This window comes from Choloepus didactylus, chromosome 7, assembly GCF_015220235.1.
Source record: "Choloepus didactylus isolate mChoDid1 chromosome 7, mChoDid1.pri, whole genome shotgun sequence".
NCBI classification, from domain to species: domain Eukaryota; kingdom Metazoa; phylum Chordata; class Mammalia; order Pilosa; family Megalonychidae; genus Choloepus; species Choloepus didactylus.
This window is the reverse complement of record NC_051313.1, coordinates 121,257,232-121,269,592: the sequence shown is the minus strand read 5'-3', so window position 1 is coordinate 121,269,592 and position 12,361 is coordinate 121,257,232. Positions and strand designations below refer to the sequence as shown.

The window sequence follows — 12,361 nt, the reverse complement described above, 5'->3', positions numbered from 1 at the left end:
AGCGGCGCCGCTGTTTTCCCAGGAGCCGCAGCGAAGAGTAATGTAGTTCCAAGGAATTACTGGTTCAGATTTTAGCTCTTGCCTAGGTGTGAAAGTATCGGAGGCTGCTTAAACTAATTAACAACCAAATTGCTCTCTGGTTAATCAACTTTAGAAGACTGAATTTCTGGATATACACTCCACTCCATCTCTTTGACTTTTAAAACATAATGCAAACCCGTAATACTGGCAATCATTCATGAAACTTTAATTACATTGATTAATAGCGTTTGAAGCTTCCTCCGGGAATAAACAATGACATCAGCAGTGGCTGACAGTGGAGGTTCTATTTTGGAGCCTTCCAGCAATGGATTAGAAAATCGAGGAAAGTGGAAAGGTTCTTAATATTCCTAGCAGTGATTGTGGAGCCAGTTCCATGTGCCAGATTACAGCAGGGCTATGCAGCCCGGGTTCTGGTGTATGATGATGAGACATATGATGCAAGATGTGGCAGAAGAACAAGAAGTTGAGACCGAGAATGTGGAAACAGGGAAGGAGAAGATCGACATGAAAAACTGGAGATCTGAAAAGGAGCCCCTGATCCTAGGATTACCTGAAGGTGAAACAGATTGAGCCAGAAGGAAGACAATACTGTGGAAGCATCAGTTCATAGCAGTAATGCATACACTGTACAGATAAGACAATTGAAGCTGCTGAAGCCCTGCTTCATATGGAATCTGCTACCTGCCTGAGGGATTCAAGAAGTCCTGAATTTATCCATGCTGCTATGAGGCCAGATGTCATTACAGAATCTGTAGTGGAGGTATCAACTGAAGAGTGTGAACTAATGATACCTCTCCTATTCCTACATCACCAGATAGCCATAAACCAATGAAAAAAAAGCTGGCCATAAACCAAAGACACAGCAATTAACAATTCCCAAAGGGTCTCCTGAATTAGGTGTAAAGATGAAACCCAGAGAAGGAAAAGGAAACACAACCTATCTGTGGGAGTTTCTTTTAGATGCGCTTCAAGATAAAAATACTTGTCCCCAGTTTATTAAGTGGACTCAGAGAGAAAGTCCACTTAGCTCATGGATTCAAAGGTTGTCTCTAAACTTTGGGGAAAACATAAGAACAAGCCAGACATGAACTATGAAACTATGGGACAAGCTTTGAGATACAACTACCAGAGAGGAATTCTTGCAACAGTTGAAGGACAGAGGCTTGTATATCAGTTCAAGGATATGCCCAAAAATATAGTGGTCACAGATGATGACAAAAGTGAAACCTGTAATGAAGATTTAGCAGCAGCTACTGATGACAAATGATTAGAACCAGTGTCACTGTCTACAGAGAGTCTCCCAAAAGCAGCAATTTCTGTTTTTGGTAGAAAAAACTCATCTCCTATAAACTGCTCCAGAGCAGAAAAAGGGGTTGCTAGAGTTGTGAACATCACTTCCCCTGGACCCAATGCTTCATCCAGGTCTCCTACTACCACCTCATCTGTACTGGCAACAGCAGCTCCAAGGACAGTTTGTGTGGCAATGCAAGTACCTCTTGTAATGACCTCATTGGGTCAGAAAATTTCAACTGTGTCAGTTCAGTCAATGAATGCAGTGCATCATTAATAACCAGCACTAGTTCGGCAGCAACCTTGCCAAAGCCCCTACTGTGATGCCAGCCTCTACTGAAAATGGAGACAAAATCACCATGCAACCTGTCAAAATTATTATCATCCCAGCTACACAATTTGCACAGTGTCAGGTGAAGATGAAGTCAAGTCTGACTGCATCAGGAAGCATTAACATAGTTGGAACTCTACTGGCTCTGAGAGCACTTACCCCTGTTTCAACAGCCCATGGTACACATATAATGAGACTATCAATGCCTGCTCAGCAGATTCCTCCCCAAGTTATCACGCTGTCTTAAAAGGGATAGAGTTTAAATCAGAAGCAGTGGCAAAAAAGTAGGAAACTATGCAGCTGGCACAAGAAGAAAAACTAGCAGATGGAAATTAGACAGTGACCCATGGAGTGGTTGTCATTGCGCCTTCAGCTATTGCCTTTCCTGTAACTATGAGACTGGAAGGACTAGTGACACATGAGAAATAAAACAGGTCTACCATGGACTTTAGACTATTGATGATTTTAAGCAGTACTGACATAAATGTGTGCAAGGGAAGGCATCAAGATCAGTCAGAAGAAGACTTGAAAACATTTTCAGTGCATATAAGAAAACAATCAAACTTACTGGAAATAAATTACCTATCCCATGTTTCAGTGAGAATTGAACTACATATTGAGATGCTGACAGAAAACTGCCTCTTACAGTAGGAAACAACTGAACCTGTCAGTAAGAAAAAGGATTGAAAGGGACCAAGCAGCTCACTACAATATGAAGTTACACTAAGACTTGGAACACTTGGAACTTCTGTAAGAGGTTATGTAGTTTTCAGCAGGGTGGAGTTGGGATGGGTGATCTCATTGTTACATATAGCAATTCTCAATGCATTTTATATGCATACCAGCAATTATTACTGTGTTTGCACAGTACTCACTTAACTGGTGCTATGTAAAGACTCTGCTAATATAGGTATTTTAGAATGTGAATTGAAGAATGGACCCAAAAGCTTCAGAAAGAGGAGAGCAAAAAAAGATCTAGTGTGTTTTTTGTAATATCATATAGCTTAAGCTGATTTAAAACAAAGGCCTTAGACTAATTTACACTTTTCTCTCTTGAAATAAGCTAATGGCTCATTTGTGTAAAGCTTTTTCATTAAAAGAAAAAAAATTTAAATCTTGTACCTAGCACAGTATTGTTATACAATTTACATGTAACATTTCATATGGTAGTTTACGTTTGTCAGTTTCTAAATTGAGGACAAATTAGCAGTTGGCTCAGGCCTTTTGCTATAACATGCCTGTGTCACTCATTTAGCCCTGGCATCTGTGCAGACATATGAGTTTCGGTTCTACTGTCTCTTGAAAGTAGCAGCCTTAGCATGAATTTTTGTCAGGTAGCTCTAAAACCTAGAGTTTTCTTTCTTTTTATCTTTCTTTCCTTCCTTTTTTTTTTTTAGTTGAGGTTTAAGAGGGACAGTAGCAGTGTTCAGATTTGAACTATAATCGTTTGTATATTCAACATTTGAAGTATATTCTATTTTGTTGTACTCATATTTCAAGGTTTTTTTAAGTAGGTTTTGTGAAATACAGAAATTAAATTTTTTAAAAAAACAGCATGGTACGAGGATAGATATATAGACCAATGGAATCAAATTGAGAGCTCAGAAATAGACCATCATATCTATGTCTAATTGATTATTTTCAAGGCTGCCAAGTCCACCCAACTGGAACAAAGCAGTCTCTTCAACAAACGGTTCTAGAAGAATTCGATATCCATATCCAAAAGAATGAAAGAGGACCACTATCTCATACCTTATACAAAAATTAAGTCAAAATGGATCAAAGACATAAATATAAGAGCCAGAACTATAAAACTCCTAGAAGGAAACACTGGGAAGCATCTTCAGGATCTTGTGTTAGGCAATGGTTTCTTAGACTTTACAACCAAAGCACAAGAACAACAAAAATAGAAAAATGGGACCTCATCAAAATTAAAAACTTTTGTGCATCAAAGAACTTTATCACAAAAGTGAAAAGACAACCTACTCAATGGAGAAAATATTTGGAAACCACATATCCAATAAGGGTGTTTTAGTTTGCTAATGCTGCAGAATGCAAAACACCAGAGATGGATTGGCTTTTATAAAAAAGGGGGTTTATTTGGCTACACAGTTACAGTCTTAAGGCCATAAAGTGTCCAAGGTAACACATCAGTAATCGGGTACCTTCATTGGAGGATGGCCAATGGCGTCCAGAAAACCTCTGTTAGCTGGGAAGGCACGTGGCTGGCATCTGCTCCAAAGTTCTGGTTTCAAAATGGCTTTCTCCCAGGATGTTCCTCTCTAGCAAGCTTGCTCCTCTTCAAAACGTCCCTCACAGCTACACTCAGTTCCTTCTGTTATGTCAGTTCATTTAAATGGCTCCACTAATCAAGGCCCACCCTCAATGGGTGGGGCCACGCCTCCATGGAAATATCCCATCAGTTATCATCTACAGTTGGGTGGGGCGCATCTCCATGCAAACAACCTAATCCAAATGTTCCAACTTAATCCCCACTATTATGTCTGCCCCATAAGACTGCATCAAAGAATATGGCTTTTTCTGGGGGACATAATACATTCAAACTGGCACAAAGGGTTTAATACCTAGAATATATAAAGAAATCCTACAACTCAATAATAAAAAGACAGACAACCCAATTTTTAAAATGGGCAAAAGACTTGAATAGAAAAGAAGACATAAATGGCCAGGAAGCACATTAAAAGATACTCAACATCACTACCTATTAGAGAAATGCAAATCAAAACCACAATGAGATATCATTTCATGCCTACTAAAATAGCTTTTTTTTTCTTTAATGGAGAATTACAAGTGTTGGAGAGGTTGTGGAGAAATAGAAATACTCATTCATTGCTGGTGGGAAGGTAAAATGGTACAGCCACTGTGGAAGACAGTTTAGCAGTTCCTCAGAAAGCTGAGTGTAGAATTACCATATGACTCAGCAATCCCACTATTAGGTATATATCCAAGAGAATTGAAAGCAGGGACTCAAGCAGATATTTGCACACCAATGTTCACAGCAGCATTTTTCACCATTGCCAAAAGATGAAAGCAACCCAAGTGTCTATCAACCAATGAATGGATAAACAAAATGTGGTATATACATACAATGGGATATTATTCAGCATTAAAGAAGAATGAAGTTTTGATTCTTGTGACAACATGGATGAACCCTGAAGACACCGTGTCAAGTTAAATACACCAAACACAAAAGGACAAATATTGTATGATCTCACTGATATGAAATAATAGAATAAGCAAACTCATAGAGTCGAAATATAGGATATAGGTTACCAGGGTCTGGGTTGGGGTTAGGTAATGGAAAGTGACTGCTTAAGCTGTATAGAATTTCTACTGGGGTAGAATGTAAAATTTTGGTAATGGATGGTGGTGATGGTAGCACAACATTCGGAATGTAATCAACAGCACTGAAATATATGTGACTGTGGTTAAAATGGGGAAATTTTAGATCATATTTTTGTTACTAGAATAAAAATTGAAAGAAATAACAAAAAAAAGAATGGAAGAAGAGAAATCAGTTACGAAGCTATTGCAATCACCCAGGTGAGAAAAGATAGTGGCTTGGACCAGAATGTTAGCAGTGAAGATAGAGATAAATCTCTTGTGTATAACACACATACACACACACAAACACACCCACAACACTATCAGCTGTATTTCTCTAAAGAACCCCAACACACTACCCAAAGGGATTTACATATTCAAACAATTCCAAAGAAAATGCCAAGAGCCTTCTCTGCAGAAATGGAAAACCCAATCATCAAATTCATATGAAAGATAAATGGCTTCAAATAGCCAACACCATCTGGAAAAAGAACAAAGATGGTGGATTCAGACAACCTATTTAAAAAACTTATTTCAAAGGTTACAATAAGCAAAACAGCATGGTACTGCCACAAGGACAGACATATAGATTAATGGAATAGAATTAAGTGTTCAGAAGTAAAGCCTCACATCTATGGCCAGTTGATTTTTTATTCTGTTTTATTGAGATATATTCACATGCCATACAATCATCCACAGTATTCACAGTACCATCATATAGTTGTGCATTCAATATCACAATCAATTTTTGAACATTTTCATTACTTAAAAAAAAAAAAGAGTAAAAATACAAGTAAAAAAGAACACCCAAAACATCCCATCCCCCCATTCCCCCTATTATTTTTTTTTTTACTAATTTAAGTTTAATCTTAAACTGACTAATATTTTTTTATTAAATTCAGTTTTATTGAAATACATTCACACACAATACAATCATCCATGATATACAATCCACTATCCACAATATGATAACATAGTTATGTGTTCATTACCACAATCTATCTCTGAACATTTTCCTTACATCAGAAAGAACCAGAACAAGAATGAAAAATAAAAGTGAAAAAAGAACACCCAAATCATCCCCCCATCCCACCCCATTTGTCCTTTAGTTTTTATCCCCATTCCTCCACTCATCCATACACTAGATAAAGGGGGTGTGATCCACAAGGTCTTCACAATCACACTGTCACCCCTTGTAATCTACATTATTACATAATTGTCTTCAGGAGTCCAGACTGCTGGGTTGGAGTTTTGTAGTTTCAGGTATTTACTTCTAGCTATTCCAATACATTAAAGCCTAAGAGGTGTTATCTATATAGTGCATAAGAATGTCCACCAGAGTGACCTCTCGACTCCATTTGGAATCTCTCAGCCACTGAAACTGTTTTGTCTCATTATTCATTTAATTTTTGTCCCCATTTTTCTACTTATCTGTCCTTACACTGGATAAATGGAGTGTGAGTCACAAGGTTTTCACAATCACGCAGTAACACCGTGTAAGCTATATAGTTATACAATCATCTTCAAAAATCAAGGCTATTGGTTGCAGTTCAACAGTTTCAGGTATTTCCTTCTAGCCATTCCAATACATTAAAACAAAAAAGGGAGATCTATATAACACATAAGAACAACCTCCAGAATGACCTCCTGACTCTATTTGAAATCTCTCAGTCACTGAAGCTTTATTTTATTTCATTTCTCTTCCCCGTTTTAGCCAAGAAGTCTTTCTCAATCCCATGATGCGGGTCTAGGCTCATCCCCAGGAGTCATGTCCCATGTTACCAGGGAGATTTACACCCCTGGGAGTCATGTCTTACGTAGGAGTGGCCAATTGATTTTTGACAAAGATGCCAAGTCCACTCAATGGGGAAACAATAATTTCACAACAAAGGGTGCAAAAGAATGCAGATGGACCCCTACCTCACACCATATACAAAAATTAACTCAAAATGGATCAGCCCTAACTATAAGAAACAAAACTAAAAAACTCCTAGAAGAAAGAATAAGGGATCATCTTCAGGACCTTGCATTAGGCAATGGAGTCTTAGACTTTACATTAAAAGCAAAAGCAACACAAGAAAAAAGAATAGATAAATGAGGCCCCATCAAAATTAAAAGCTTTTGTGCATCAAAAGACATTATCAAGAAAGTGAAAAGACAGCCTACAGAATGGGAAAAAAATATTTGCAAACCATATAGCCAATGAGGATTTAATATTCAGAATATATAAAGAATTCCTATAATCTGATAACAAAAACACAAACAACCCAACTTTAAAATGGGCCAAGGACTTGAACAGACGTTTCTCTGAAGAAGATATACAAATAACCTATAAATACATGAAAACATGCTCAACATCATTAGCCATTAGGGAAATGCAAATGAAGAGCAGGAGTTACCCCTTCACATCCACAAAGTCCTGCCTTCTGGGTCCCTCAAGGACCCTCTCTGCCCCCTCCCTCTCCCATGGCTCCATCACCACCCATCACAGCGTCCTCTCTGCCCTCCGCAGCTGTGAGGCAGCGACAATTCTCGCTCACCTTCCCGCCATCCTAGGGCGCCGTGTCTTCTCTTACCGAGAGAGGAGTCGCCGCCGCTGCCTCGGAGTTTGGGCGGGTTCCGAGTGGCCGCCCCAGCTCGGGCCAGCAGGTCCTGTATGCAAGATACATGTTGAATTCTATGCTCAATCCTCTTCTCAAAATTGGAGTTAATTCTGTAAACCTGCCTGACGCGGCCCCAGGGCTCACTCCCACTGCGCGTCTAGTTTCTGGAGAAATCATTCGCTAGCCCCGCGGTTCCCGGTTAAAAGTTCGCATTGAACCTCCCGGACTAAGATTCTCCCCAGACCTGGGGGACCCCGGCCATGGCGCTGCGAACCCTCCTGCTGCTGTCAGGAGCGCTGGCCCTGACCCGGACCCGGGCGGGTAAGTGCGTGGATCGGGGTGGGGAGCGGAAAACGCCTCCGCAGAGGGAGAGCCAGGGGAGCGCCGGACGGGGCCTCAGGATCCCAGGAAGCCGCGACGCCTGCTCCCCCCGCCTCTTTTCCGTCTCTGGAGCCCCCGCCCCTTCCCCTCCCTGCCCCCACCCACCTCGGGTCCGGGGGCGCCGCGGGGGGAGGGTCGGACCGGTCTCACCCCGCCCCCCGCCCCCAGGCTCCCACTCCCTGAGGTATTTCTACACCTCCGTGTCCCGGCCCGACCGCGGGGATTCCCGCTTCATCGCCGTCGGCTACGTGGACGACACGCAGTTCGTGCGCTTCGACAGCGACGCCCCGAATCCGAGGAAGGAGCCGCGGGCGCCGTGGGTGGAGCAGGAGGGGCCGGAGTATTGGGAGCGGGAGACGCGGATCTCAAAGCAGAACGCACAGACTCACCGAGGGAACCTGCGGACCCTGCGCGGCTACTACAACCAGAGCGAGGCGGGTGAGCGACGCGGGGTCCTGGTCGCAGATCACGAGTCCCACCCTCAACTCCCAAGGACAGGCCGGGGTCACCCGGAGTCTCTGGGTCCGAGGTTCACCCCGAGGCCGCGGGACCCACGCGGAACCCCCTCCGCGAAGAACCGGGGGTACTTTTACTAGGTTTTGTTTTGTTTATCCCTAAATGGGGGCGGGGCGGGGCGGAGCTAAGCGGGCAGGGCTGCTGTGGGGGCGGGGCCAGGGTCGCACACCTTCCAGAACAAGTTTAGCTAGGATGTGGGGTCTGAAGGGCGCCTCCTCCGCGGGTACGGTCAGTTCGCCTACGACCGCGCGGATTAGCTCGCGCTGAAGGGGAACCTGCGCTCCTGGACCGCGGCGGATCCGGCGGCTCAGATCATCCGGCGCGGCATTTCAGGGTCTACCTGGAGGGTCAGTGCGTGGAGTGACTGCAAAGATACCTGGAGAACGGGAAGGAGATGCTGCAGCGCACAGGTACCTCTTGGATCTCCCCTTGGGCTGGGGTTGTATTCACAGCTGGCATCCTACAAGGAGGAGGAAAGTGGGGCTGACATCAAAGCATACCCTCTCCCATGGTTCCGGAGTACGTCAGGGTTTCCTGACCCTGTACGAGACTGACTCGTCCACAGGGCCCTCCCTTTTCCCTGGGACAGTTACCAGATCCAGTCTCTCTGGAGATGGAAGGCATGATCGTCTCTAGAATAACCATTCAGCACTTTCCTTTGACCCTGATAGCAGCCTTGAGAACCACCTTACAGTGACTGACCTTGATTGTTTTCTTCTAATAGCATGAGACGACTGCCTTATGTGCGACTAAGTGATACAAGACTTGTTCACACACACACTTTGTTTTCAGAATCCCTGACTTCTCTTTTCTTTGTGTACCTGGTGTCTGTGTCTGCATTCCTGTTAGTTCAATGTGCAGATGTATGGGAATTAGCCCACTCCTGGTCCCTCAGAAGCCCCTCCCCAGGCTGGCCTGTGTTCCCTTCCCCAGACCAACCTTGCTGATCCAGCAGAGGTAGGACTGGGATGTCTCCATCCCGTCTAAAATTCACCTTGCACTGGGCTGCACCTTCTTACTACCCTATGAAAATTAGAATCTGGATATGAATTTGTTTTTTCAAATTCTTGCCACCAGGTGGGGTTGATGGATTAATTAAAGGAAAGGATTCTTTTTATTTTTATTTTTGTTTTTGAGAGAGGAAATAAATGGAAGACCTGAGAACCTTCCAGAATCCATGCGTTTCTGTGCTGAGTGTTGTAGGTGGGGACAGAAGACAGCTGTGGGGAGCCGAGGGTGGATGGGGCCTATGTCCATTCCGGGCTCAGGACATCTTGGGCTTTGACTCAGTCACTCCTTGGCTGGGCCATCTTCTCTGCTCCTGTGTCCTCGTCCCTTCAGTACAACCTTGTCCCACCAGGACCTCTGGTCACAGGGTCTCAGACATCACCCGGGTCTTCCCTGGTCCAGAACCATGGACACTGAGAGCTTTGTGTGGCCGGGTCAGCCTCAGCCTGCATCAGTTGTGTTTTTATTTTTTGATTCTTTGTTTTTATAGAGGATCACACCTGTTCTTGTTCTTGTGTATGAGTTCTGGACTCATTCTTCTCTGGTGTCCCCATCTCTGACAGCTTGGGAGTCATTTTCCCTGTCAGTGTCCCCACAAGGATCAGGCTCATCCATCTCTGCCCTTCTTCTTGGGCTGGTCCCTGACTTACTCTTTCCATCTTTTCCCCAACATTTTTTAAGGAACCACATTCAGAAATTAGCCCAGAGAATTGATCCAGTAGTTTCTCATCTTAGAAAAATTCCACCCTTCTCTGCTCAACTACCTTCTCTCTCAGCCCTTAGCTCAAGTAATCCTGATGTTGGATTAAGGCCCATAAATGTAGGATCATTCTTGTCTGAAGAATGTGTGTGTGCTGTAGTGTGCAGGAGGGTTGGTGAAAAAAATAGAGGTGGCATTATCTCAGTGCAAGTGGATATCATGCTGTTGCTGCCACAAAACAGCATTAGGTCTGAGGTTACACTAGTAAAGATATTGCCTCTAGAACAGGGAGGTGCTCAACACTGCTTGTTCATTCAGCCAATATTGCTGAATGGCAGGTATTTGGCATGCACTGTTTTGCATCTGGGAAAATCAGTGAACAACAACAACAAATTGCCAACCTGTGGAGCATATTTTCTAGTGGGGAGAGACAGTCTATATTCTATAAGCATAGTATATTAGTTTCCTATTGCTACTGTAACAAATTGCCACAAATCTAGTGACTTAAAGCAATACAAATTTATCCTCTCATATTCTGGAGGACAGAAGTCAAAATTGGGTCCCCAGGGTTATATCCTATCTGGAGGCGCTAGAGAAGAATCCATTTCCTTTCCTTTTCTGGCTTCTAGATGCTGCCCACTTTCCTTAACTCGTGGGCCTCTCCTCCATCTTCAAAGCTGAAAGCTTAGAATCTGCTCACCTCTCTAACCTCTGCTTCTGATCTTACATCTTCTCTCTCAAATTCTGACCCACCTACCCCCCCTTTATAAGGATCTTTGTGATTACATCATCAGATCCACTCAGATAATCCAGGATAATCACCCCCATCTCAAAATCCTTAATGTAATCACATCTACAAAGTTCTATTGCCATATAAGGTAACACATTCACAGGCTCTGGGAATTAAGATGTGGATATCTTTGGAGATCATTATTCAGCCTACCTCACATAGTAAATAAGGAACACATTTATGTTAGAATGTGGTGAGTGCTATGGACAAAAAATACAGTGGGTAAGATCATCCAGAGAGTGGAATTGGCAGAGGGAAGATGGCTGTTTTACTAAGCTGGTCAGTATGGACCTCATTGAGGAGGTGACCTTTGAGGAAAGGTATGAGTGACATGAAACAATTAGCCGTGAGGATGTCTGGGGGAAGGTCTTTCCAGGCAAGGGGAGCATGTAGTGCAAATGCATTAGGCAGGAACATGTCTGTGTTCTGGGAAGAGGGAGGAGGCCTGTGTGTCTGTTTCAGAGAATCATTTAGATGAGTTTGGGGTATGGCAAGATTATTTAGGGCTTGAGGATATTGGAAGGGTTTTGACTTTTCTCTGAGTGAGATGGGAGCTATAAGACAGTTTTTAGCAGAAAAGAAACATGGTACAAATTCTCTTTTCAAATACTTACTTTGCTGAGAACAGAATCAAGAGGCAAGGTGTGAAAGAAGCTATAAGGACAACTGGAGATATTAGTGCAATATCCAGGCTAGAGGTGTCAGTTACCTTGACTGGGGTGTGAGCAGTGAAAATAATAGGAAGGATTGGATTCTGGATATATTTTGAAGATGGACTTTACAGCATTTCCTGATGGATAGAGTTTGGGGTATGAAAAAAAAAGGAGTCAAGGAAGACCTCAAAAATTTCAAGCTTGGCAAATGGAAAGATGGAGTTGCTATCAGCAGAGATGGGGAAGGCTCTAGAAGGAGTGTATTTGGCAATGGGGCATCAGGCATTCAGTTTGGAAAATGTTTTATCTGAGATGTCTCAGATTTAATCCAAGTGAGTTTGATGGGTTAACAGTTGGGTATATGAGTCTGGAGCAGGTTCACAAGCTGTAGTATATAGGAGACTTTACCAAGAGCTTGGTTATCTGGAAGTCCAAAGATTCTTATCCTCAGAGTAAGGGTGATTGTACACTTTGGATGATTGTATGGTATATGACTATATATCAATAAAATTCCAAGGAAAACTTAAATTAAAAAAATAAAAAAGAAAGGCATTTGAAAAAAAATCCAACATCCTTTTATAATAAAAACATTCAATGACATAGGAAGAAAAAAAAAAGTAACCAATCAGAATTACTGGAGTTGAAGACCACAATAACTGAAATTAAAAATGCCAAGGTGGTGGTGGGGGGGGTTGGCAGCAT

General features: G+C 42.7%; 1 protein-coding gene and 1 pseudogene across 2 annotated transcripts; both read left to right on the top strand.

The window, feature by feature from the left end:
* The first annotated feature begins 294 nt into the window (after positions 1-294).
* LOC119539462 lies at positions 295-2,092 on the top strand (annotated as a pseudogene).
* Positions 2,093-7,871: 5,779 nt separating this feature from the next.
* On the top strand, positions 7,872-9,643 carry LOC119539503 (patr class I histocompatibility antigen, B-2 alpha chain-like). 2 transcript variants are annotated; one of them, XM_037843151.1, is made up of 4 exons: positions 7,872-7,932; positions 8,161-8,430; positions 8,842-8,918; positions 9,358-9,399. In XM_037843151.1, exons 1-4 carry the CDS (start codon positions 7,872-7,874, stop codon positions 9,382-9,384), a joined length of 435 nt encoding a protein of 144 aa, XP_037699079.1. In that variant the 3' UTR covers positions 9,385-9,399. The 2 variants fall into 2 exon arrangements, with proteins under 2 accessions (XP_037699079.1, XP_037699078.1); XM_037843150.1 differs by having other exon boundaries at positions 8,842-9,643.
* The last annotated feature ends 2,718 nt before the right edge of the window (positions 9,644-12,361 follow it).

What these genes read in the sequence shown, in the direction of transcription:
- LOC119539503 (XM_037843150.1), top strand. Translation starts at nt 7,872, where the DNA reads ATGGCGCTGCGAACCCTCCTGCTGCTGTCAGGAGCGCTGGCCCTGACC. An exon ending in CCTGACCCGGACCCGGGCGG is followed by an intron (nt 7,933 to 8,160) that starts GTAAGTGCGTGG and finishes CCCCGCCCCCAG; the next exon opens with GCTCCCACTCCCTGAGGTAT. An exon ending in CTACAACCAGAGCGAGGCGG is followed by an intron (nt 8,431 to 8,841) that starts GTGAGCGACGCG and finishes GCGGCATTTCAG; the next exon opens with GGTCTACCTGGAGGGTCAGT.